The 26,734-nt window shown below is 33.9% G+C and overlaps 1 protein-coding gene across 1 annotated transcript in view; it reads right to left on the bottom strand.

Annotated features, from left to right (window-relative positions):
- Nucleotides 1–26,705, bottom strand: part of LOC117168437 (15-hydroxyprostaglandin dehydrogenase [NAD(+)]-like) — a 63,076-nt gene extending 36,371 nt beyond the window's left edge. The window contains exons 1-3 of the mRNA XM_033354087.1: nucleotides 26,591–26,705; nucleotides 10,901–11,027; nucleotides 6,319–6,425 (exon numbers count right to left, since the gene is read on the bottom strand). Coding sequence (XP_033209978.1) covers nucleotides 6,319–6,425; nucleotides 10,901–11,027; nucleotides 26,591–26,683 — 327 coding nt within the window. The 5' untranslated portion in view covers nucleotides 26,684–26,705. The remainder of the gene's footprint in view (nucleotides 1–6,318; nucleotides 6,426–10,900; nucleotides 11,028–26,590) is intronic.
- Nucleotides 26,706–26,734: the final 29 nt, after the last annotated feature.

The following is a 26,734-nucleotide window of genomic DNA, read 5'->3' as shown; positions in this document are numbered from 1 at the left end:
CGCATCGGCCAAAGCTCTCGCTGCATTATACACACAATAATTGATAGCCCAGAGGTCGGATTCACCGGAAAAATGTCTACGAAGCTCGTCATCCATTTCAGCAAGATCTTTAGGCTTGAGAGAAACCTTGGTGTTAATGTTTCTCCGGGTCGTAAAGCATCGCTCTTCATCTATTGGATGCCTGCCCACGGTTGGTCTTAGTGTCGCCTCTCTTTCTTTGTTGTCGGCTTGTTCTAGCTGTGGTGGAGTAGGCGTTTCGCTTACATAGCCCCTTTTACGGAGTAGTTCAGCATGGTTTCGCAGACGTTGCTGCGAAAAGTGCGATTGCTCCGGGTGTTTCTCGCACCACAGAGCATGCAGCCGTGCCATGTAACTCCGTTCACGGGCCACACTCGCATCGTAGCAGTCTAGCAAGTCGTGATTCAGTCGCTTCGTCCACCCAAAGGTCACGAGATCCCGCCGATCCATCGCATTGAATCCATTTTCATTGGCTCCCCCATTCCTTCGGGACCACCCCTGGACAATTGTCCGCGACTGCCTATTTATTTTTGTAACCATATTCAGCAGAAACCCTTGGTACAGGGACCCTCCATCCGCAACCCGAGGACGCGTTCGGTGGCTTTGTCATAGGCCCTTCGGTTTGATTCTAGAGGAGTCAAAACCGAACCTAGGTTTATATATATAGTTTATATGCAGTAGACAAAACAATGATATTTTTCATTTGTTTTATTAATTTTTCTGTGTTAGACAAATAAAAAATATTATTTTTTTGTCCATTATATATGAATTATATATAACTTTTACAGTTGGGGAGGGCGCCGTGTCACGAGAAATAGTAGGGCAAGTCGTTTCTGGTCAGACGCGGACTCGTGCCCGCTAAAGCAGGTCAGACAACTCAGCGGTGCAACTAAAGAAAAATAAAATGTCATATGCATATATTATGCTTTTTTTTACCAAAAGATATTTTCATGCTCAATTAGTTTTTGAGAAAAGAGAGCGGCGCACAGTGGGAAAAATTACCTTTTTGGACAAAAATGGACCGACAGTGCAATTCTCAACGGATTTTGAAGTTTTTTTTTAGGAATGACCGTAAGACTTTCAGGCATAATGAGCACTTGCGCATATTTTATTTCGACTGAACAGAAATTTGTTATGTAACAATCAAGTTACAACTATTTGTTGCTAAACTTTTCCGTGATACCATTTCCTCTAAGACTTTCAAATTCATTAAAAAAGGTCATAAATCAATGTAATAACCAACTAAAAATAATTTTTAGTAGGTAAGAGTAACAATAAAAACGGTTTATAATGTTATAAACAAATTAATGAACAAAATTCATTTTTTCATGATTCGCAATGATTAGCTAATTTTAACCCATAGCTTTTGAAAAAAGTAGGGTTGATTTTTTGTGAAATAAACTAAAAATATTTTGTCAAAGACTCCTTCCTATTATATTTTTCATAGTGACTATAAATTTTAATTTCTTAAAGAATTTTGATAAACAAATGCACATTTGAACCATTCTTTCATGAATAGAATAGATTTTTTGCGGAATCAACTTGATATGTCATGCCGAAGATCATGCATAGCATGTGGCCCTAAAAAGAGTCATTTTCAATTAGGCAATCGCGCTTCAGTAAATAAGAATCGAGCTCACTCCTTGGAGATTGTTATACTCTCAGCAATTTTTGACTCATTTGGCCCTGACAGAGGCCGTTTTTTCGATAGGCATCCGTGCTTCAGTGAGTAACTATCGAATCAAATCTACTTCGTTACATTTTGCTTGTGGATCACTGTTCCAAATGATGTCACATAAGTGCTGAGTTTTTATTCCGTATTCGATATTAAAAAATACTTCGAAGGTTTCCTTCAGTATCTCCTTAGAAACCGTCAGTTTGTTTATGAACTTTTTCTTTAAAACAAAATAAATCAAATAAATCAAACAAAATAAGAAATGACTTGAAGTTGCAGCAGCAACTCCAAGTCGTTTTTGATTTGTTTTCTGCAGAAATGCACAAATGCAGGAAAACAAGTCAACAATGACCGTGTTTCTATGGAGATTTGAAGGAAAACATTCCAAGTATTTTTCAACATGGAATACAGAATAATAAATCAGCACTTATGTGACATCATTTGGAATAGTGATCCATAATGAAAATGTTATAAAGTAGATTTGATTTTGGATAATATTAAGGCTACGGCTTCTTTTGATGAAAATCAGTTAATGGCTCCAAGAACCAGGTTGGTTGACCCTTTTATACCTTTGTATAATAGAAAATAGAAAAGTGTCTGTAGGAAGAAAGCATTTCGAGCATTGTAAAAATTTGAATTTATTTATAAAAATTGTTTAAATAATTATCAGTTTCTGTCATTATTGAAAAATATGGTAACAAATAGTCTTTCGCAAGACATTTCGAATTAATTCCACAAAAAAATGAAGCCCATTAATTAAAAAACCATAAAAATCTGCATTTGTTTATAAAAATTGTTTAAATAATTGAAAATTTTTAGTCAATATGGAAAATGTAACAGCCAAGTATATATGCATATATTTGTATATGTACATGCATATGCATGTATATAAGTATGTTAGACATTTCAAGTTGATTCCGGAAATAAATCAATACTATTGATGAAAAAATGCTTAAAATGTGAATTTGTTTATAATCATTGTTTAAAAAATTGATATTTGTTGGTCAGTATGAGAAATATGATGGCGAAGAATATTTGACAAAGCGTTTTAAGTTGATTCCGCAAAATGGACAATAGGGAGATCACGATTCTAGTATTGTTTGATTTTTCGAAGGATTTTGATATGGTTAATTACAAGTTACTCCTATAAAAGTTGAAATCTCCTAATGTCTCAAACTCTGTCAATAAATGGTTTAAGTCCTGTTTTGAAAATCGGCCCCACAGAATTATTAATAGTAGTGGTGGGCTTTCTGAATGGAGTGCGGTCAAGTGTGGGGTTCCTCAGGGCTCCATTCTGGCACCCCTTCCCTTCAATTTTGCACCTCTGACCTTTGAAGTAAACTTTAACATTGCAGCTACCACAAATATGCTGAAGATTTAAAAATTTACTTATCGGGACTGATTACTTCTCTAAGTAGATTACTTGTTCTAATCCAGGAGGACTATTTTTCGAAACAAACCTCCTGAATATCTATTTAACATCTTTCAATTTGTAGACAAAGACCTTCCAGCCGAGTCTAAGCTTCGTAAAAGACATAAAATCCTGGGGATTCCTTATCACAGAACGTGTGAGCTTCAAAGGTCATTTATAGTAAGAGGTTTGCGTTTATGAAATGAAGTTACTTACGTTATTAGAAATGCACCTTCTCTGTATCACTTGAAGAATCTCTTCTTCAAATATTTGTACGATACTCCTAACCCTACACTTGAAATTACTAACGGGTAAAATCCTTTTTCTGTTTTTGAATATTGCATTTTCAAATTTAGTACTGTTTTCATTACATTTCGTAATTAAAAAAAGAAAATTTTTTTCTTCATTTCGCATATACATAGTTTTTTCTTCTTTATTTTTACCTCAACATATACAAGAGCTACAATTAATCACTAAATGTCAATTACTACGCATTAATCACATAATTAACTCGATACGTATTCTGAGTTTTAATCTATGTGCTTATCTTATTTAGTATATGGATTAAATTATAAGATTAACCAAGTATTCTGCCGAACAGTGCTTGTACAAATTTTTAATGACCTTGTATAATCCTGTTCCTTAGAGGGTTATTTAGCCCTGTAGACTTTTCTTTAATAAATACAAATACAATTAAAAATACTTTAAAAATGTGCATTTGTTTATAAAAATGGTTTAAATAATTCACAATCATTAGCTATTAACTTATTGTAGGCGCACCTCGTTATGTCTGATACTTTATACGAAAGCTATGGGTTAAAATTAGATACTCATTGCGAATCACGAAAAAAGACTTCTTGATTAATTTCTTTATAACATTATTAGCCATTTTCGTTTTTACTTTAATCCACTTATGGTAGAATTATTTTTAATTAGTTATTACATTGATTTATGACCTTTTTTAATGAATTTGATAGTCTTAGAAGAAATGGTATCACGGAAAAGTTTAGCAAAAAAAAGTTGTAAATTAGTTGTAAAATGACTAATTTTTGTTGGATCGAAATAAACTATGCGCAGTTAGATTTTTTTGCTATTTTTTTGCTTTACAATGTACTATGAATAGCTTTTGTAAAATCAACTCTTATTGTACAGAATTACCCCTGTAATGAAAAAAACATTGAAAAAAGTTTTAAAAAAATAACTAGGCTCGATTTTTTTTCTTTACAACGTTATATGAAGAACTTTTTAAAAATCAAGTCTTATTTTCAAAAACAACCCCCGTATTGGTATCCAGATACAAACCTTCATAATGATGCCAAAAATTGTATACATTAACTGTTGGCATTTTTGTGCTCTTGATTTCTATGCTTTTGATTTGTCTGCTCTGTCTTTTTTCTCCAATTTCATATCAATCGCTTTGGTAAAATTAACCCTTATATAAGATAAGCAACACCCTGTAATAAAAACGCGTATTGAAAAAAAAATCGATATCTACATAGATAGAACTTACTTATATAATAGTAATATGGTACTTTCAGGCCTAATTTTTTCTCACCCCTAATCGTTACAAAAATGACCCCTGTAATGTAGATTATTCTCCAGTCGTGTATATTCAAAAAATATAATCTACCTTTCTCGATGCATCTTTTAATGCCTTTAAACAAATTCCAGGACAACAATTCTTAAAGAAAAAATCCATTTTCATATAAGGAACAATATAAACTTTCAAAACGATTGCAAATTTGTTGAGAGCAGACTTTTTCTTAAATATTTTTTTTTCAAATAGTTATTAAAACTATTTTTAAAGATGAGTTAAATTAATTTTAAAATCCTAAAAAGCACTCGTGTAACTAGGGATGCTGGGAATCTACATGTATGTTGTAAAATACATTTGAACTTTTATCTGTGTAATAACCTATGAGAACCATTTTCCCAAATTACATTCACAAAAAAATGCCTCCTGTTCTGTACATAATTCTCACATAATACCAAGTCGCCGATTTATTATCTCCTTGAAATGCAGGGTTGTGGCGTTTCTGCTAAAAACTGCGGGGGTTCTTTTTTAACGATTAAGGGTGAACAATAATTTTGCTTCTCAGTTATACTGTAAAAATACAGTGTTGATATTTCTTAAGTATTTTCCATCTTAATGGCTCTTTTGTAAATACATTTTTGCAGCACAGCGGATTGCTTATAAAAATAAGGGTTAATTTTACAAAATTTTTTGATATCACATTAAAAAGTAAAAAAATAGCAAAATAATATAGCCTAGTCATTTTTTAAATACTTTTTTCATACTTTTTTCATTTAAGGGGGTAATTTTTTAATAAGGGTTGATTTTACAAAAGCGATTCATAGCACATTGTAAAGCAACGAAATTTAAAAAAAATTACAACTAGTCTTTTTTTAAATTTAATGATTTTTGTGAAGGCGCCGCATGATGACAGCAAGTTAGCGTTACTCTCTTAGATTTCTCGAAAAATAATAGAGCAGAATTATAGATAGATGCAAAAAACTTCTTTCGTATTTCCATAAATTTAATTTTTTTTATTTTCAATATAATTTTTACTGTTCAAACTAAAAATACGCAGCTTAAGGTTTCTAAGCAATTTTGTAGGTATATTTTAAACGAAAAATTTTGTTTTAATAAAATTTTATTGCAGCTTGGGTCCTTCTTCCAAACAGATAATTTTTTTTATTTCAAAAATATTTTTATAGCAAGAGTTTATGACAAATTTACTTTTTTAGGATTTTCAAACAATTTTATATGCAAATAATTTATCATTCAATTTAAGAAGTGTTTAGTTTATTAGAAAAATGTATCCGTTTAATTCCTAATGTTTCTAGCGTAACATTACTTCAAATTATTCGCAGCTCGTTTTCTATCACTTCAAATGGAAACAATTTCCAGCTTTAGAGTTCGAATTTTTAGATTTTATTTACCGTATAAAAATGTATGCGAGCTGGGAGATGACCGTGAATTTTTGTATGTGATTTAAACGGCTTCCCTGTGCTTGGGCATTTTGTGTGAAATTATAGTTAATAATAAGTTCTTCGCAATTTTTAATAATAATGATATGATTATTGTCTAAACTTACTATAATAAATACGAAAGTTGCATATAAATTAGGTTGAGCTGAATCATCTATATGGTGTGGGTATAAAAATCTATTTTTCTCCGTGTAAACTTACGTGCTTACAAGATTTCACTTACCAAATTCAGATCGATCATGAACTCCCAGCGACTGTCATTCATAATACCAGCATTATTGATCAATATGTCCAAGTCTTTGCAAGCATCAAGAACCTCTTTGAAGGTCACTGATACAAAAAGTTACCTTTCATAAAATTATTGCAGAGGAAAAAATGCTGAACATGCACAATTCAAATTATTCCATCAATATAATGTTCCGATTTGCTAATTAGTATCAATTAAATAGGGATCAAATATGTTATTTTTCAGAAGACATTGGGTTATAATAATTTTTCTGAACTGCAAAAAAAAATTGTCTATGAAGTCGTGTATATTTCAATTTTGTGCTTTGTTATTCCGAAAACCCCAATTTTTGCTGTAAGCCTCTATAAATTTTGATTTATTCTAGATATTTGTTTACTTTCTGTCACTCCTTTTTCTTGCTTAAATATTCCTCATCTCAGTCGGAAATTAAATTCTTTGGTTACAAATTAATTTTTTTAGCTGACAAATCGACTGCTCTGTATTTGGTTGAAAATTCATCTATAGTTGGAATTTGACTTCTAAGCTTGAGAATTCTTTGTGGTAGAATATTAATTTTCTTGCTTAAGAATTGATCTGTTTGCTTGACAATTTTTTTTTGTTACAAATTTCGCTTCTTAGCGGAAAATTGATCTTCTTCAGTTAAAAATGGATTTTTTTTAATTCGTCTTTCGTAGTAAAATATTAATCTTCTGGTCGAAAATTCCATTTTTTAGTTAAAGATTCCTCATTTTAGTTTAAAATTATTTTTTTTCATTCAAAATTTAACTATATTCTAAAAAACTATTTTTTTTTTGAGAATTAATTTCTTAAACTAAAATAAAAATGCATCTTTTTGATAATAAATTAATCTTCTTAGTTGAAAATTCATTTTTTTGATGAACATTCCTTATTTCTTTGGTTAAAAATCAGTTTTCTAAACTGAACATTTAACTGATCTGTGTTTGGTTGAACATTTATCTTCTTTAGTTGGAATTTGTCTTTTTTGGTTAAAAATACTTTGTGGTAGAATATTAAGCGTCCTGATGAAAAATTAGTCTTTTGGTTGACCCAGAAAACAGTTTATTTGAATCAAAGAAATATTTCTTATTTATTTTGATTTATTTTATTATTAATTATTTTATTTATTTTTGTAGTGAATGTTTCTCCTTTTTGTTTTATTACAGGTTCACGTGCCATGGATTACCAATGCACTTACAAAGATATTTTTGTAATTTTTCAAGATCATTTTCAATCGAGTTTAGATGCGCAACCACCGATTTTGGAGGAGTATGTACTTTGACTTATTATTTTTTAATTCGAGTTGTGAGGATAGACAATTTAATGTTATTTTTCTGAATTCTTGAAAATCTTTTGCACGAAGAAAATACTGGGTTTAGAGGTTAGCGAAACGCGTAGCGCGGAAGAATTAGCTTTATCTATCAGAATAATACTTTCTTCTGAATGTAAAAACAATGCTGCCGTGATTATAACAGATATAAAAACGAAATCTCCTTCAAGAGCTGCGAAATACCGAGCTGCATATACATTTTCGATGGAACTACGGCCAACTGAGATATCCGGAGATAAAGCACTGGTAGATTTTGTAGATGCAAAATTAACAAAACAACAGTATAAGGACATCAGAAGCTCTTTAAGGGGGAAAAATGTTATGATATAATTTTAAAGTACAAACAGACGTAATTAACTCTTTGCACCCCGATGTATCCAAAAGCCCACGATTTTGGTAAATAGGATTGTGATGAAACTTCCGGACACAGCAAATACAAACATAACTTCACGGACGAAGACATTTCCTTTGCTAGCGTATTTTTAACGGCTTTCGTTCCATTGCAAATTTTAGGGTCAGATAATTTAAACCAGAAATTAGTTATTTGGAAAAATCCCAGGCTCTCAGCACCTCATTATTGTCGCCCAAATACAATTTAATTTTCGAAAGAAACTGCGTCATTGACGGTCTCAGAATAACAGTACATTTGTAATCTGATCCAGTCGCTTATTCTTTTTACGACCATTATTGATGGGAAGGAAGTTACAGTTTAATTTGAACTTTTTTACTATGATTGACGATTAAGTTTTTTACCCCGTGACAGACACAAAGTCAACAATGCGTTGCTACATATGCAATTTCATATCATCAAAATGTAATGACATAAACCTAATGAAAACTATAGACTTAGAGAGAATCGAACTTGACCTTAGATTATCAACGCTGCATGTTTGAATCAATTGTTTTCAGTGCTTCTTGCGCATTGGCTACAAAATCGGTGTTGGGAATTGGCAATCTCGAAAATATGATGAAAAATTATTAACTGCTGAGGAAGCAAAATATTCAAGCCGCATTTAAGAAAGAGTTGGGTCTCATTCTTGATAAACCGAAACAAGGGTTTGGTAGCAGCCACGACGGAAACACTGCGAGACGTTTTTTCGAAAACAGTCAAGATTCAGCCAAAATTTTGGGTGTAGACGAGAGCATTTTAAAGGTTCTATGCAATATTGAAAGTTATTTCAAGTGGGTTTACCGTGAATGTGTCTGAGTTTAAACAATATTGTCTTCAAACCGTTGAAATTTTCGTAACTTTGTATCCTTGGTACTACATGCTAATTACGGCTCATCAAATTTTGATTCACGGCCCTTTGATAATTGAATGTTTCCCACTTCCTATTGGACAAATGTCGGAATACGCACAAGAAGCCCGTAGTAAAGACATTAAAAAATATTGAGAATTTTTAGCTCCAGAAAAATCAAGCACAGTGACCATGCAAGACATTTTCAATCGACTCGTCTTAACTTCAGATCCGTACATTTCGAGCATGGGCAAGAAATATGAGAAAAAAGCAAAAAGTTTATCACCAGAATTCTCGCAATTGTTGCTTTTTTCTGATGGTTCCTGTGATCAGTATGGTTTAAAGGAACCGATCGAATGCTCTTCTGCCGTATCAGAATAAGCAACTTCTTACGTCGAAGTTGATGCAAATTTTGATTAAAGATATATTACATTCATATCGTTTGTATTTTCATTCTATACAGTAATAAAATTCGTATTAAATCCATCATATCTATTTTTTTTCAAAATTGTCTTAAATTTTTCCTTCACTTTAAGTCATCTATTCTCATTTTTCTAAATTCTTATTTAAAATTTTGAATTCACAATTATCAAAACATACAAATATTAATTCCTAATGATAAATGTTGCTTATGATTATTGTACATTTTTAATAAGTCACTTCAAAACCGTAAATTTAAAGATTTCCAGTAAAATTGGATGCATTTTACAAAAAAATTAAAACTTTTGGTCCGCCATTTTGTTTTTTTCAAAATTTCGATTACCAATTTCCAACTTCAAAACGTAAGCCCACTGTGCGATGGCTTGATTTACCATCCCACATCTAGGCTCGTTTTCCAAGTTCATAAATTCAGTCTTCTACGCCTTTTGTCTTTAAATTAACTATCGTGGTCTAATTTGTGACTATTGCATTCATCAGGTATTTTAGTCAGTGTCTCAGTTACAAAAAACTGTCTTTTTCTTGTTTACGATAGTGTTATTCACTCAAAAACAATTGAATTTCTATCAGATGACACTGTACATTTCTGAAGTATCCCTGACGAGCCAGAAAAAGCACGTTTTAAAAATAGGGACCTCAAACTTTAAAAAACTGCTTGACCTTCAATCGGGGGCGTGGACAATAGTCTACCGCCCGCGCCTGTGGTAGAAAAATGAGTACATCAAGGTCACGGGTGTTCAGAAGCTTGGGAGGGGCTATTTTGATATGCTTAGTACAGCAAAGTTATGATACTTGATTACCCAACTTTCATGATGATGTTTATTCTATATCCATTTTATATTTTGTTCGGTTTTTATTAAATGTTTCCATTGTTTATATGTTTTTTGGCGATTCTATTATAAATATCCCCGATTACAAAGGTTTATGATGACATATGAACTGTAAAATAAGTGAAAATTAGATGGCGTTAGGTTACTGCCTTGTGCTCCATAGTGATAAAAAAGGCGCACTCACATGAAGGCTAGACTGTTGATTCGGGTATACAACTTACTTGTAACTATAGGTTGTATTTATATATTCTAAATATTTTTATATTACTATTGATCGTATCAAAAGACAAAAATCACTTATTAATAACCATCGTCTTTGAAAAATGTTTAACTACTGTTCATAACAATAAAATGACGATTAAAATTAATGAAAAATAATCTATGAATTCGCGGTTTACCAATTTCTATTAATCGAATGCATATGAATGAAACTTTTTTTTTGTAATTCTTTGAAGTCAGTTAAAAATTGAAGCCTTAATCGTATGTATTTGAAACTTCTTATAAACTTTACCATACTGTACCCAATATAAGGGAAGCAATTCTTTTGAAAACTCAAGCACTGACCAACTACATGGGGCACTTTCTAACGCAACGTTTCCATCTTTTAATCAAAAACGGAACATGTCACATTTTTGCGAAGTAAAGTTTATAAAACATGAAATATATTCTAAACAACATTTTCAAATCAAGTATTCTATGCTTTGTTTCTAAATTAAATATCTTACGTTCAAAATCCTTTGCTTTCGATACATCACAAACGAGAAAGACTGCTCGACTTTTGCCAAACTCTGCCTCAAGTTTCGTCACTGCTACGTCGCCTTCGGAATTAGGTAAATCCATTATATAAACGCACTAAAACAAAATGTTACAATTATCACATATGCTAAATTAGATTCGAAAAATAGAGACTATAATCATGAACATAGTAATCTCCTTATATTATAGAATTCATACAGTAGAGTAAACTTATATGTCCTTTCGTATGTTAGAAGTTCGTAGTATATTATGTACCGAGAAGTAAAACAGTCTCTTTACTCCTTAGTACATGCGATACTTTATATAACAAATATGTGGTTCACACGTTTATCACATCGTTAATTTCAGGACACATTGATGTGTTCCATATTCATAGCAAAGACGACAGTGAATGTGCATATGCTGAGAGATATTACCATACTTTGCCCCACGCCGCACATGCGCATTCACTATCCAGTCCTCTTGTCATATAAATGGCTACTTTTAGAACTAAAAAGACGCTGATAAAACGCGGACTCATGCCTGAGTTACATCAAATGTGCAAAAAGTATCTTCAAATCACACTACCTTTCATAAACGAATCGAACCGAAAGATCTACGACAAAACAACCGGACACGTACTCGAGTTGCCGAGAGTTTCTGCTGAATATTGCTAGAATAAATAATAAGCTGTCGTGTACAATTGTCCAGAGGTGATCCAGAAGGAATAACTCCCAAGGAGAGGCATTACAACAACAAGCCGAAAGCTGAATCCCACCTGGTTAAGGTGGCTTGAACGGTGACTCAGGGATACAAGACAACCTCTCAGATTATGCGGCCTTATCCTTGCATGCGGGGATCTACAAAAATTGGCGAAACTCAGAATAACTGAGATGGAACGACGACTGCTAAACTGATACGATGCCAGCATTACCCCTGTCTTGGCGAAATCAAGGCTTCCACTTCTTTAAAAAGGGATATGTACGCGGAGCGCTCACCAACCGCTGTATGAACGAGCCACAGCCGTGTCTGAAATGGATACATCACTGCGTAAGGATATTTCGATGGGGTGGGCAAGACAGAATGCTTCCCGTGTGCAATATGTAATTAATTTAATAAAATCTGGTAATTCGTTCACGGGCTGGACTCGAAAGTTGTCCCAAGAACTAAAAATCTATAATAACACACTGCACAAGTCAAGAATGATGTCAACCTAGCAGCATATTGTTGACAAAATACGGGTATTATTTGACTCAAGGAGAAGAACACAAAAGTGGAAAAGATGGGTCAGAGAGAATCAAAAGTTGATCGCAGACCCAACTTGCCTCTTCAACGATCTCCCTGTTTCTGTCCAAAATGCACACAAGTCCAACGAGGTAGAGTCTTTTTGGACTTCTGCAAAGACGCAGCAGCTGACCAGCGCATCCTGTCAGTGGCCTTAAAGTTCCTGCACGCATATTGAGATGCATATAGACTGATGCCCCTCTCAAAAACTATATTTACTATCTCATCAAGAAATTAGCGTGTAACAACAAAACAACGTCACCTTCCGAAGGGCAATTTTTCAGAGCGATACAAGGAGCCATCTTCTCTTTCGTATCAAACTTCTGCCTCTATATCTCGTACTACGCAATTCTCCTAGATACCTCGGCAGCGACTCTTATTATCGCAAGAATAAAGTTGCTAATATAATTTTAATGGGTGACCTGAAGGTCTATGCTTCTGAACTAAGCAAACTTCAACTCAACATGGACTTTGTATTGGAAAAGTGTGCAATGATTAATTTGAGAAAGAAAAAATTACGGACGTTCCCGTGGACACTGTGCAATATCAGAGAATGAGTCTCTCTGAAGCAAACATAAACATCTTCTTCGGCAGTTTTAGTCTTCAAATCTTTCGACGTTTAAAAGATATCTGCAATTAACATGGTTGCTGTTCCAGTGCTACTCTGCTCGTTTGGGATTATTCAACCGACGGAGACAAAGCTTACGCCCCTTAATATCGACACGCGTAAGATCATGCATATGTATAAGAGCTTACATGTCAACTCGTTTGTTCCGCAATTATAGATCTCACGCCTTTAAGGCGGACGCGGATTTCTGAATCTACAATGTCTTCATAACGGAATTGTTCTAAATATAGATTATAATTTAGAAATGGCGGAGATCCGTTCCTAAAAATGGCCAGGAAACACAAGGTGTTTGGCAAAGGAGAGTTACTTTATAAAGCTGTGAAGCAGGCGGCCTAGATCAGCGGCCTGAATTCTAACATCTCAATCGAGGAAAGAGCATAAATGTATTCTGATGCATCACTACTAAAAGCCGAAGTAAAGAAAGAAGAGGTAAACAAATTCTGCTGTAAGCTACGCGTCAAGAAAATGCAAGGAAACTTTTACAGAAATGTAGAAGATCAGTCTTTGTTGAAGGAGCAAACTTTTGCTGTTCTCAGTTCATCAGGACTTAATTCAGGTACAGAGGGTTTCATTCTCACATGGCACGATGATGTCGTTGACACCTTAGTCTACGTGACCAACTTTTACGTCAAGAATTTTCCAGACAGTCGATTATCCTCGGCTCCGTCTGGTTGAAACTTCACCGTCAAAGTAATAAAAAGAAGGAGATGTATCAAGACCTTATAAGGGAGCTGCAACGAGTATGTGCAAAATATTTTGCTAAAGTAATTAAACATGTGATCGGTGCTTTTAGAGAGGCGAAGCTATCTATAGTTTGTAACCTTAAAGCAACACGCGCACGCAAAAAATATGCCAAGGCACTTGCGGGATAGATTCAGAAAGCTATCGTCCTTAGGTCGCTTCGTGTTCTCAAGACAAACGAGTTCACACTGCGGTTCTACTGGAATCCGGCCTCACTTTCATAGATTACAGTTGCTCTGAGTGGTATAATGCGGTGGTTGTTCAAACTTTTTTAAAAATTATGTACCGATTATATAATCTAACGTGTTCAAATTGAAATAGATACAAATTCCCTATTGTTCAGTTAAACTTAATCAATAAATTGAAACTATCTTTTAGTGAAAGTGGAAGTATTTAATACACACATACCATCTTGCCAACTGACAGGGTCGTTTGTGGATTAAGGTTCGTAAAGAAGTTTAAGTTGAGTTGCTCTAAATAGGGAATCAAGTTTATTTTGTTAAGGGTTTTCGAGAGCAAGCTTAAGTTTTAAACTCTGAACAAAATTCAAAACTAAACTTCAATCCGATTTAATTTAATATAAAACAGTTTAACATTCTGTACTTTCAAACTACGCTAGTAAAAGAAATTTTCTACGTCCTCATTCAATGCGACATATCATTTTTCAGTATCCTTGAACTTTGGACCCAAAGCTTCCCTACATGTGTTGCCGGCAGCAGTGGTTTATTAGTTATTTGGAACTTTATTTCGTAAAAAAAAGTTTGTTAACATTTTTTTGAGGTTCAAGCGAAAATGTATATACAATGGAGATTTTAAATGTTACTTCTTTTTGCAATAGCTTCAACGGCTTATGAAGTAACCTACAAAATATGTTTGAACTGTTGAAGCAAATGTAATGAAAATTGAATGTGCTTTACATTATTAAGGCTTCTGAGATATTGACTTCAGATTCATTCTTAGCGCTCTAAGAAATGTTAGGGTAAGTAATTTTGCATATTTTTAAGTATATAGGCTGATGTGTTACTTATCTTTGACCCATTCAAAGACAGGGTAAGTTTTGTTTATTTATTAATCCGACTGTCCTAGACAAATTACAGGATAAGTTACCTTAGGAATTAAGTGTATATATTAACTTATAATTTATAAAATAGCTTTTCTACTGTCTAACGGTTCTATACGCAAACTGAGCCGATCTAAGGTATCAAACACAGTGAATGCAATTATTCTCCTACTTTTCAACACTAACCATTCTGATTTGTTTCTTTTTGATTCAAATATATTTTCATGTACAATTTTGGAGCCTCTTCAGTTTTATTCAGGCATCAGCCTTTTGAAAATAACTTGCTTTAAAGTCGAAAACTGTCAGTACAGTCTGTTTTGACTAGACCAAAACTTTATTTTGCCGGGTTTGTCTTAATAGGTCGCCTTTGCACAAAGAGAATGATAATAACTCATACGTATTACGACAGCTTAGCGTATAATCTTCGATTTTTTGAATTTAATAAATTAATGGTGAAGTTGAATTCTTAAAATAATTAATTAATTTGTATTGTATCGTATTTTACTTCTCTACCTTTTACGGGTTTGAGCGTTCCATTTCCTTTAAATCTTTTACAATTTAAATTAACTACAATGCTAATCCTTAACTTAACCTATAATCTGATCCATACCGAGATATCATAACGGTAGGATGCAAGCGCACGCGACACGATTTGATGGTACTTGACCAAAAATGAAAACAATAAAAAGCTAAGAGAGAAGATAGCGCTAGAAAGTTGCTCGCGAAATCGAGCAAGAGGAAGCTAGAAGTTGGCTAAAACTAAAAGGTGCTCGCTTGCTTCATCAAATCATGAAAGCTCTATCTGGGGCGAGTAAAGCATGATGGAGCCATTTCTCGCTTATAACCTAAACACGAGAAGTGGCACCTTCATGCTTTGCTCGCCCGAGATAGAGCTATCATGATTCAATGAAGCGAGCGAGCACCTTTTAGTTTTAGCCAACTTCTAGCTTCTTCTTGCTCAATTTCGGGAGCAAGACTTTCTAGCGCTAACTTTTTGGTTAGCTTTTTGTTGTTTATATTTTTGGTTTAGTATTATCTGGTCGATGGCGTGCGTTGGCATCCTATCTTTAGGACGCCTCAATATAACTATATCTGCCATGCTCTTTCCTCCTTCCTCTTTTCATGTATACCTCTCCAACACGTGCCCCCAACATTCCCTTTCATAATTACATCCCCTACATATTTGTATTTCTTCACTCAACCAATATTTTCAATTAATCATGCCTTCCCCACTCTGTAATGTACCATCCTGGACCATTTGAAGTGTTTTTTAACTTTCATAAATATTCTGGCATTTCTTCCATATTAATCAATCTACACCATTTTATGTATTTTAAATCTATAATCTTCTTCCACCTTTCCTCTTCCTGCACTTTCCTAATTTTTTTCTCTATTTCCTACCAATCTCTCCCCTTTTTGCCCATTTTCTATTCCCTTCTAACTTGACATATCTTCTTCTCCCATCTTGAATGTCCTGTGTTTCCTCTCCTCTCTCTATTCAGTATTACGTGCAGGCACACTTGAGAAACTTTGTCACCCTCACCACTTTTAAGTTTCTCCTTGAAATAAGAGACCCTTTTCCTTTGGCTTATCACCAATTTCTCTCTCCCTTTTTCTCTCTCAGCATATAACCTGGGCCGATCCAGCTCACTGCTATAACTTATCGCAGAAATAGCTCTTGCATCTTTTCTACCTTTTCGTACTTCCTCCACCCTCAAATGACCATCCCATAATGGTCATTTTCCAATCCTCGTCCAATCTTCTTTTTGCTATCCCCACACTTGACCCATCACCTTACTAGCACTTTCCCTCCTTTTTTCACCTGTAGATCATTTTTAGCTGCTGCTCGAACCAGAATCTTAAATAGCAACATTCCTTTACCGTTCCCACAATTTTCCCATTCATCTTTCATCCATACTTTACTTCCTTCTTTTCTTTTCTGAAACATACTATCTTTGTTTTCATCACAGTAACTGCCATGCCTTTCTCACTCGCATACTATTCGAATCCTTTCATCAGCAAGTTCATTTCACTTTCATTTTTGGACAAAAACATTACATCATCTGCGTACGCTAACGTGTCTATCCACTTATTTCCTAGTAATGTACCCCCTTTCTCTTTCTTTTCCATTTTCTTGTGTACGTCTGCTAACAATATGCTAAATAACAACGAGCTTAGCAGGCACAGTTGCCCGAGACCCTTCCCTCTCCAGAACTCCTCTCATTCTTGTTCCCCGATCTTTCCCGTGTCTTCGTCTCCGTGAAGACCTCTTTTATTCTATCAAATCTTCGTCCACCTTCCTTCCCTTTATTGCCTTTCAAAAAACTTTCCTGTACATCGGGTCGAAAGCTTCCTTAAAATCTACGAAAAGAAATGCTATTTGATTATGCGGAATACTTTCTCTCTCTTCCATCTTTTCTTCTAATCTCTTCCTGAGCACCTCCGCATATATTTTATATTTTACTGGCATGACTGTTATTCCTGTATAATTTTCCACTTTTCCGCCACATCCTTTCTTTAATAAAGGACTTACGTTTTTAAAATCTCAATTGCTTGATTTACCTACTCTCCAGTCACGTCATGCCCATCTTCCATGTCTCCCTTTTTGATCTTTCTACCTTCCCCCTTCACCGTGCTACCCACCCCTGCTAGCAATTTCTGAAAATATACCGTCGATTTATCCATACTCATCTCTTCATTGAGTCCTTTTCATGCACTCCTTTCTCTATTAATCTCCATCCATTCTCTTCTTTCCTTTATTACGTTCTCCACCTCCTCCATGTATCTCAACTTTTCTCCTGTCGTTTTACATAAATTAATTTCTCGTCTTCCGTTTTCCTTTTATTATACTCCTTATCTATTCTCTTCTCCAATTCTTTAACGATAACTTCATACGCTCTTTAATCCCTATATATTCCACATCCCACCAACCTCTCTTCTCCCTTATTTCTTCCTCATTTGGCCTAATTTGTTCAACTACCTTCCCTACTCCTGCCCTCGTCTTAAATATATCTCAATCGCCCCCCCCCCCCGATTTTCAGTCACCCCATTCTCTTCTTCAATTCTTTCTGTATATTCTCTTAATGTATCCACTCCCGATTTATTTCTTTTTCTTTTTTTCCCGGATGCCCACTCCTTCTTCGTCCCCTTGATTCTCGAATTCCCGCACTTCAATATTGCAATGTTCGGAAAGCGTTCTGACACTATTTCGTTCCCTTCTTTGGTTCTTTTTAACAGCCTTCTTATCCTTTCCTCGACCAATAACAACCTTCTTCAACATCATGCGAGTTGCCAATACAAATGAACCATCCTGTTTCTCCCAGAATTTTCAACGGTGTCGTATCCTATCGGTCTACCTGTTTGTGTTTCGATTATCTTCTAAACGTCTCATTCTTTTCATCCCATACCCCCTCTTCCTTTGTCCAAGCAATCAGATCATCTTTTATCAACACCAATTCACTATCCTTTTTCGCCACCGATTTCCTAATCAAATTCTTACCTTCCTCCTTTCCCCTTGTCCTGTAAACACAATCTACCCCAACATAACTTCTTCATATCTTCGCCATTCTCATCATTACTCCATGCGTTTTCTCAAATCCCATTTCTCTTTTCTCTTTTCCCACCAAATTTATTTCTCACTCCTGAGAGCATATCCCCTTTCTTTCTTCCCTTTACTTTCTCTTTCTTTACCTCTTGCATCAACTTCCTCTTCGCTCGCAACCAATACCTCTAATCTATGCATTTTTCACTCAACATCACTACAGCCCATTTCTTCACCTCTTTCCAGAATTCTTTATCTTAATTTATTAGCCTAGATACGTTCAAAGTACTACATTCTCTTCTTTCTTCATTCCTTTTTTCTTCTTTCATCTTCGCGCCCCTCCCTACTTTTGTGGAAACCCCGTCTCTCCGCCTTCTTTCTTTCCTCTAACTACTGTTTTCATTACCATCTCCCTTCTATTTCTAGTCGCCACTTCTTCCCTTTGCGCTATGGACCTTCCTTATTGATTTTACTCAAATTTTCTCTCTCATCATTCTACATCCACACATTTCCATTTATCTACATTATATATCTATCTATCCATACCGTTTTCGCTTTTACTCTTACAATCCATGCTCTCTTTTTCATCATCCACTTGATTCTTCTTTCATTTCACGTCATATACTCCTCTATCATTTCTTCCCTTTTATTTAAAGATTTCTTCTTTCTCAAAACATTCAACTTTTTCTTCGTGAATTCCAACTTTCATTATATACTTAGGTAACTTACCTTTATTCTTTCTACACACTTAATTCACCTCTTTCACGTGCACTTTTGTCCCTAGTTCCCTCATCAACATTTCCCATTCTTCTCTTCCTGGTTCCCTATCGACTTTCATTTCCCTTATTAGTCTATTTATATTTCGTTTCACGTTCTCTTCTACTTCTATTTTATTAAAAACAGTAAGCACCTAACATGGACAGAACTTTTATTTTCATTTTTAAGTATATCAATTTGCAAATATATCAAAATCAACTCTATTCATATGTAATAAATTATATTTTATTGCAGGGTAGTAACTTACTCTTATATATTATGAAATTCGAAACACGAGAGACTTTTAGATTTGATATAAAGTGTGTACGTATACGACTGTGTATACTATTACATAGTCACAAATAATTAACAAATCACTGACTCGCGCTCGGCTAGATCTATATACATCGTTTCACTTTCGCGTCGGGTAGTGGTAGCGCGCCCTCCCGGCCAACTTGCATAACGCGACGCGCCTTCTGCTTGCTTTATTATTTAGGAATCCAAAGAATTTTCTCGACCGAAATTTGCAAAGGCAAAGCAAGCGTCAAGTAGTACAAGTAAAAGAATTATGTTCGATCAGACGTCGGCGTCTAAATGGTTTAGTGTGATTTTTTATTGGTAATTTATATAATAACTTGTCTTTTTATGAAACAATAATTTGTTTCTTTTTCATTTAAGGTGATCATGAATCAATTACAGTAACCGTATTTGTTATTATCTGAAGAAATAGAGAAAAACGTTTGGAAAGGTTATAGTGACTCTTTGAGTTACCGTGTAGCTAGAAATTTAGCTGTCTTCATTGAAAGGGATATTCTCTTATATTTTTATGAACTTTCGAAGACGCAAGATAGAACTTACTTATTTGCCATCTTAGCCATGTTAAAATTAACATTAAAAGTTTATGAAAATATAAACATATATGATTTTTATTTGTTTGAAGATTTCATAAGATATCATACAAAATAGGTTTTATATGTGGATTTAAAAATAATACAAATAAAAATATAAATTAACATAAAATTTCGAACTTAAATTTCTTATTATTTTTATTATCATTACATTATAAAAAAAGTTAGGTTATAAAAAACTGAGAATACAACTTTTTATTTATAACACTTACATAGTAAATATATGAAGGAATATAAGACAACAGTAGATAAAAGTCTTATTTTAAGAAATTTTGTCTTTGTCGCATTCGTTAGATTTAATATTAAAAAAAAAGTTACTAAATGAGTAGTTGTTAGATTTGACACCATGTCTATCAAAAATTGATCTTGAATTATCTTTTGCATCTACAACTTCATCAGTTTTCCTTTTTTATTTTGCATTGAGTCAGAAGTTTCGGGATTGTTGAAATTTATTTAAACCGGTGGTTTCTTGAAAAACAATTTGCTTTTATTAGAAGTTGTAGGTAGATTGTTTTTATTTCTCATTGGCATAAGTATATTATTATTATTCGCGGTTACAAAACCAGTTTTCAGGATTCCACTAGGTTGTAAAAATTCATTAGTTTGTACACCTCCACCATCAGTACGTACAAATCCGCCCCCAGAAAAACAAGAATAGTACATCATCACAAAAATCTTACCAATCTAAATTGTAATTATTATTTTGTTCAGGTAGCACATGTGTAGGTACCATTGTGAATTGCTTTGAACGAGCACTTGTCGCTGATTTTTTTTACGAGTAAAACCTTTCTAAATAAGTTCTCGATTATGCATAGCAGTTTCACAATAACATTGTGCTACAATGTCAGAACGCTATCTTCCTAATTATTTTATCATCTTCATGTCAGCACTAGAATCAAAAAGAAGAGTTGCTGAAGATCTTCTCGAACAGTGAACTGTATATCTGTGTGCATTTGGCAATTCTAAAAAAGCAACTACACTTGATGGAACTTCTCCTATTTTGTGCCTTTCTATTACTTGGCGGAAACATTGGTCGTCAGAATACTGAAGAAAAAATCTTTCAGTGAGTGGTTCACATGGTCTTCGCGAAATATACTTTTTAAATTTTCCGTAGAACAGATTCCCAATTACAAACTGACCAGTGAACTCATTCTTTACAGTATTTTGGACTGAAACGAGGAATTTATCACCTGAATCTTCTACATCTCCAAATTTTAATCCAGCTATCTTATCGCACTGCATACAGCCACAAACTCCAAATATAAGAATAAACTGTTGAAATGAAAAAATATATATTCCATCAAACATATTAGATAATATGTTAATTCATAAGTCAATAGATATAATATATAATTACTTTCATAGCTAAATACGTATAGTCTTAGGCTTCTGTCATAAATTTCATGTTCCGCTCCCATCTTAGAACAAATGCCTTACGAGTGTAGATGGTTCCAATCTTGTTTTCAATTAATTAAAGTAAACTCTGAGATTAGTCTCTTCTGAATCCGACATTAAACTTTGATTATCAATTTTCGATCTTTTGTACGGAATATGAACAAGTAAATATTTATCATAAGATTTCTTTGACAACACTTCATTTTCTACAATGATTCGTGCTTCTTCATAAAAGTTTTTAAAAACTTCTTTATCTGCAGAGCCTTCCAAAGAAGATTTGTGAATTTTTATACGGTAAGATTTGCGAATATATAGAGAAGATTAAACAAAATTTTTAAAATATTTTTTCTGCTGCTTTCCACACCTTAGTTTTCTACTTTTACCTACTGTGCATTGTCTTGCATAGAGTATTTTTTTAGAGGTTAGGTAAAACACTATTCGCTGTCGAGTTTCTAAACGGGATACTTCTTGACTTTTGTTTAAAAATAAGCTGAGATTATAAATCATTTTGCTCAGGCCATTATAGCTACCCTACCAATAGAAATCTCTGAGTATATTCTAAAGATTCTCTAGGGTCAGAGAAGCTTAAAGAAATTCTCTGCAGGCACTCTGGTAGACATATTTAAAAGTCCAGTTAGCTCTTTTAAATGTTTTAAAGGCTTTGAAATATCCTTTCCGAAATTAAAATAGAAATACGATCATAAATAACAAGCAGAGGGGCTAAAGTTGAAGTAAGAATTCGATCACAAATAACAAGCATAGAGTCTATATCAATAGAGTTGCCGACACTCAAGGTTCCTTTGTTCAGCTTTCGATTAAAATTTAGAAGTAGATTTTTTGAATTTCATAGTTAACAGCCTAAAACATAATTATTCGAAATCTACGGGTTTCGATGATTTCAGATATTTAACTTTTTTTTAAATGCTTAAAATTGAAATTAATACAACGTTTCTCGTAAATGGAATGAGGTATTCCAAAAAAGACAACATTTTTTAATTCTACTAGAAAATTGTATATTAGTTTATAAATTATACGTATAAATAAGTATAATGAGAAAATTCATCAATTCAAAAAATAGTGTTAATAGTTTGTAGATAAATTTAAATAGGGAGAGTCGGGTTAGCGACGGACAACTACTGTAAATAACTCTGCCCGTCCGGTACGAGATAAATACAAAAGAAACATTATATTACCGTCGCTCCCTTAAAAGGACCACTGAAAGGACCTTGAAAAGGACCCAAATCTCTTAGACTATCTCAGAGACTAAATCATTCAAACATTACACTGGCCAGAAACGTGCTGGATACGTTAACACAATATATATGTACAATATATACAAAATATACCACGGATTAGTACTCAAATGAGCCGCACAAAATGTCGCAACGAATCAGAGTGCGCGATTTAACTGGCAAGCCGTAGAAGACGCTCTTCTCGGAGAGAAATAAGGCCGGGAACTATGTTCTTCCGTGTACGGGATGAAGAAAAAATATTTCTGCTTGAGTTCCACTTGGCTCATCTTAAGTTCGTTTTCAAGACGGCTATTTCTCGCTGGCGTCCAGGGGCGAGACCTAGTAGTCGAAAACGTAAGTCTTGTGTTTATGACTAAGCTTTACGACGGGTTTCGAAGGCGAGTCGGGGCGGACTTGTCTTAAAACGAGAAGTTTTATTGTAAATCTTAAGAGCAGTCGAGGTGGACTTGTCTTAAGAGAAGATTTTTAAGTTCCAGGATTAAAATGACGAAAGTTGTCTTTGTAAATTTTATTTCCTATTATATTCCGACCTCTACGAACTATGGATCCCACTGGCAGGGCCTGCGATTCCTAGGAATCAGGTATCTAGGCTGGGGCCAAACAGTTGACATATGCTGAGGATTAGAATTTTACGATCGATAGAACTTGTAATTTTGTAATAAATGATTTGCTCATTCAAGATTTGGAACCTGTCAGTCTCAAGAACTATAGGCATATAAAATTTTCCATACGAAGATTAAAACTGTGATTTTCTACAAATATCTAGTCAACTGTTGGCGATAGGATAAAATGGATAACATTTTTAGATTTGCCATCCAAAGAATATAATTGTCGCGGTCAAACAGTATTATTAATGCATACCCAATAAATTGGAGCCAACGGTAAGACTTACATAACAGTTTTGGCTGTGTCTTGCCTATGTCTAGCATGTCTTGGATGAAGGTTTAGCCAAGAAAAATAATTTTCACTCGGGTTAGCCAAGAGTTTTACTCGAACGTCCAAGCGTTCGATAGTTTAGGTGGTTAAAGTGTGCGGTGTGAATTAGATGTATGGTTAAGTAATCTTGTATTGAGTGGAGTAGTGTAGTAACATAAGTGTAATAATAATAGTAATAATAATTATTATTATTATCCAAATATATATTGTTTCCTGTCACATTTCTCCAACATATTTTAGGTTTCTTCCAACTCAAATTTTCCAGAATTCTAGTATATGTAGACTTCATAATCTACGCGCCATTACATGTCACGTCGTCTCGGATTTCAAATAATACTGAAACGTTCTGTACATCTAGTGAGAAGAGTTCATCACATCCCTACTGCAAAAAAGGCATAAATCGTTACAAATGATCAGAAACTTAGACGATTTCAGAACATTCTGACTTTAGGTACCTAAAAATTTTCCTAAAAATGGTTAATTTATCTTAAATAAATATTAGTCCAGAGCATTTATTTTCTGACCCAACAATTTTGGGAAAATTTTTCTGTTGTCCCTCGATCAAAAGGGTCTCTATTGACGACCTTAACCCTAAGTTTGCGCATGCGCAAAATCGACCGTCCTGCCGCCATCTTGATTCTTATTTTTTATTTTCAAGCGCTTATATCTAGCGTTCTCATTGTTGTACAGCGAGCAAACTGAGGTCCATGGATTTGTAAGGATTTGTATTTTATTCGAGTTTATATAGATAAAAACCGTCCGATGCGTTAGAAAAAAGTTATGGACGTTGAAAGTGGAGAGACCTCAGCAAAAACAATTTTTTGCTGCTTTTTTTAGGCGAGTTTGAAGTCCCAAATACGCGCACAGAGCGCTGTATTTCTATTTGTTATTCAATGGTCAAACTGTTTTTATGTGAATATATGATGCATTTGCTTTATTTAAGCTTCGAACATGCCTCCTACATCAATCTTAAGATACAAGCGTCTATTTTAGATAGGGTTTAAGCAAGAAAATAAAGCCTGAAAAAAATTCTCGGTATAATTTTTTTTATTTTTCTCGACCTTTTTCAACTCTTTTGCACACGACACTTGATGTTGAGTTTACACCGCTTTTTCACGTGCTTTCCCCGAGAGGCCTATTCCACGGTTTCCTTTTGTTTAGCGTTTTCTTTGGTGTACATATTTTAATCGTCATCGTCGCAAACTTCTTCATCCTCATCTAGTGCGGGTGATTTTCTCGCTTTTCTTTTTTTCGGTGTTGTTCTAGGTAATGGTACCATTGTTGGGAAGTCGTCATCGTCTTCTTCATCTTCTTTAACGTCATCAACTTCTTCACTAATGTTCGTACATGTTTCCACACAGCATATCTTGCAAAGTATGGAACATCTTACCATTTAAACACCAAAGGTACGTATTCACAGACTCAACTGGAAATTTCTTGTACATGATTCTTTTAATTTAAAGAAAAATGAAAAAATATTTATTTAGCATGCATGAAAAGTATGAAAACGTACAAAACTATGACATTATCATTTTTCTGTGCGTCTTTTGACATATATTTCACAAAAATTGATATTGTATTCTATGTGGACTGTGAACATTTAAAGGAAAAAAGTTTTAAAATCGCCTGAACTTATCTTTATTATGAGTATGATTAATATAAATAAATTATAAATACCAGGGAATTTTAAAGTATAAGACTTGTTGTAAAGTTGGTAAATCTATTTTTTTATTGTTCAACTTATTATAAATAACTCTTCACTGTTGGGAAAATCTGATAGAAATTTCATATCCATGTTTCCGCGTTGAAAAAGGAAGAATCGTAAATTCAAAGTCCAAAATCATAATAATGATTAAAACCTACCTAAAATAGACCCTTGTACCTTAATATTGATGTAGGAGGCATGCTCGAAGTTTAAATTAAGCAATTGCATCATTTGTTTACATGCCAATATGTTAAACAATGGTTAAGGTCGTCATCAGATACCCTGTTGATCAAGGGGCAAAAGAAAAAATGTACCAAAAATTGTTGGGTCACCTATATCAAATTTCCTAAATGCACTGGACTATATAATGTATCTTGTAAAGAGAAAGAGATACAACAAAACGGGCAAAATCATCCAATTTACCTTCAGAGCCATTTAGTATACAAATATTAATAATAAAATATAAATGAATAAACAATGTTAATAACCTCGAAAATATATAGGGCTTAGGTATAATGGCATGCCATTCTTGGACCCATTATAAAAGAATTCACATTCAGACCCAAGCTTTGAATGTTTCTGAACAGTTTGTCATGCATTCTGACTTTTCTTAAAGATTTGCATCGAGAAACGTAACAAAGGTGGTTATAAATGGTGAGATGTCCTGACTGTTTTACTGACGATTGCTGACTTTTCTTCGTAGGAAGAGTATAAGCAGACCTCTTTCCTCTACTAAACTGGTTTTCATATTGACCACTCCTGAATTAGTACCATAAACTTTATAAATCTTATATTTCCGTGCAACCACTTATCAACAATCTTTGTCATATGTGCAAAATTGCATAACCTAAAAAAGCCGACATAGCGAAATTATTTTACGCTTGTTTGACACAAACTAGCGTTTAAATAACGACGCATGAAGCATCTGAAGTTGCCCTACGGTATCTTCTATTGTTGTTCTGGATTGATGCATCGCGTAAAATAGAAACCGATCTAAATTGGCACTATTTTTCAACTCCTAGATCAATCGACCTTTAGTTTTAGACAGTAAAGATATAATATAAATAGATTATTAATATATCAGTTTAAATATTAAAATTAATTTTACTCTGAAAGTGGTCGCGTAATACAAGAGCACATTTGGTTGCATCTTCAATTTAATTACTGTAATTATGATAATAAATTTAGTATTTATTATTGGGCGACTCTAAACACCTGGACAGTCTACACATTTATTCACATTTAGAACACCGTCGATTCTCAATACATGGACCGGGCAAGAAAAAAGGGGAGCTGGAAAATTGTAGGGGGTGTGGCTTGTTTTCGGACTTACAGAAACTACCATTATTATTATATAATTTTCCATGAATGGTGGCTATTTTTTAAACTGGTGGAAGAAATACAAAATTTAAATTTTTCTACTAGAAATTTATTGCAAAGGTCATAAATAAGTTATAGATTGGCACAACTTACCTTAAGACCATTGCGAAGTAGTTCTTTAGCATAAAGGTAACCTATTCCATTAGCGCCCCCTGTTATCAGAGCTGTTTTCCCCTTGATATTCATTTTTAATTGAACTCTATAAAGATATGAACTTATCAAAAAATCATATATATA

This window comes from Belonocnema kinseyi, chromosome 1, assembly GCF_010883055.1.
Source record: "Belonocnema kinseyi isolate 2016_QV_RU_SX_M_011 chromosome 1, B_treatae_v1, whole genome shotgun sequence".
In the NCBI taxonomy this organism is placed as follows: domain Eukaryota; kingdom Metazoa; phylum Arthropoda; class Insecta; order Hymenoptera; family Cynipidae; genus Belonocnema; species Belonocnema kinseyi.
This window is presented reverse-complemented; position numbering and strand designations above follow the sequence as displayed.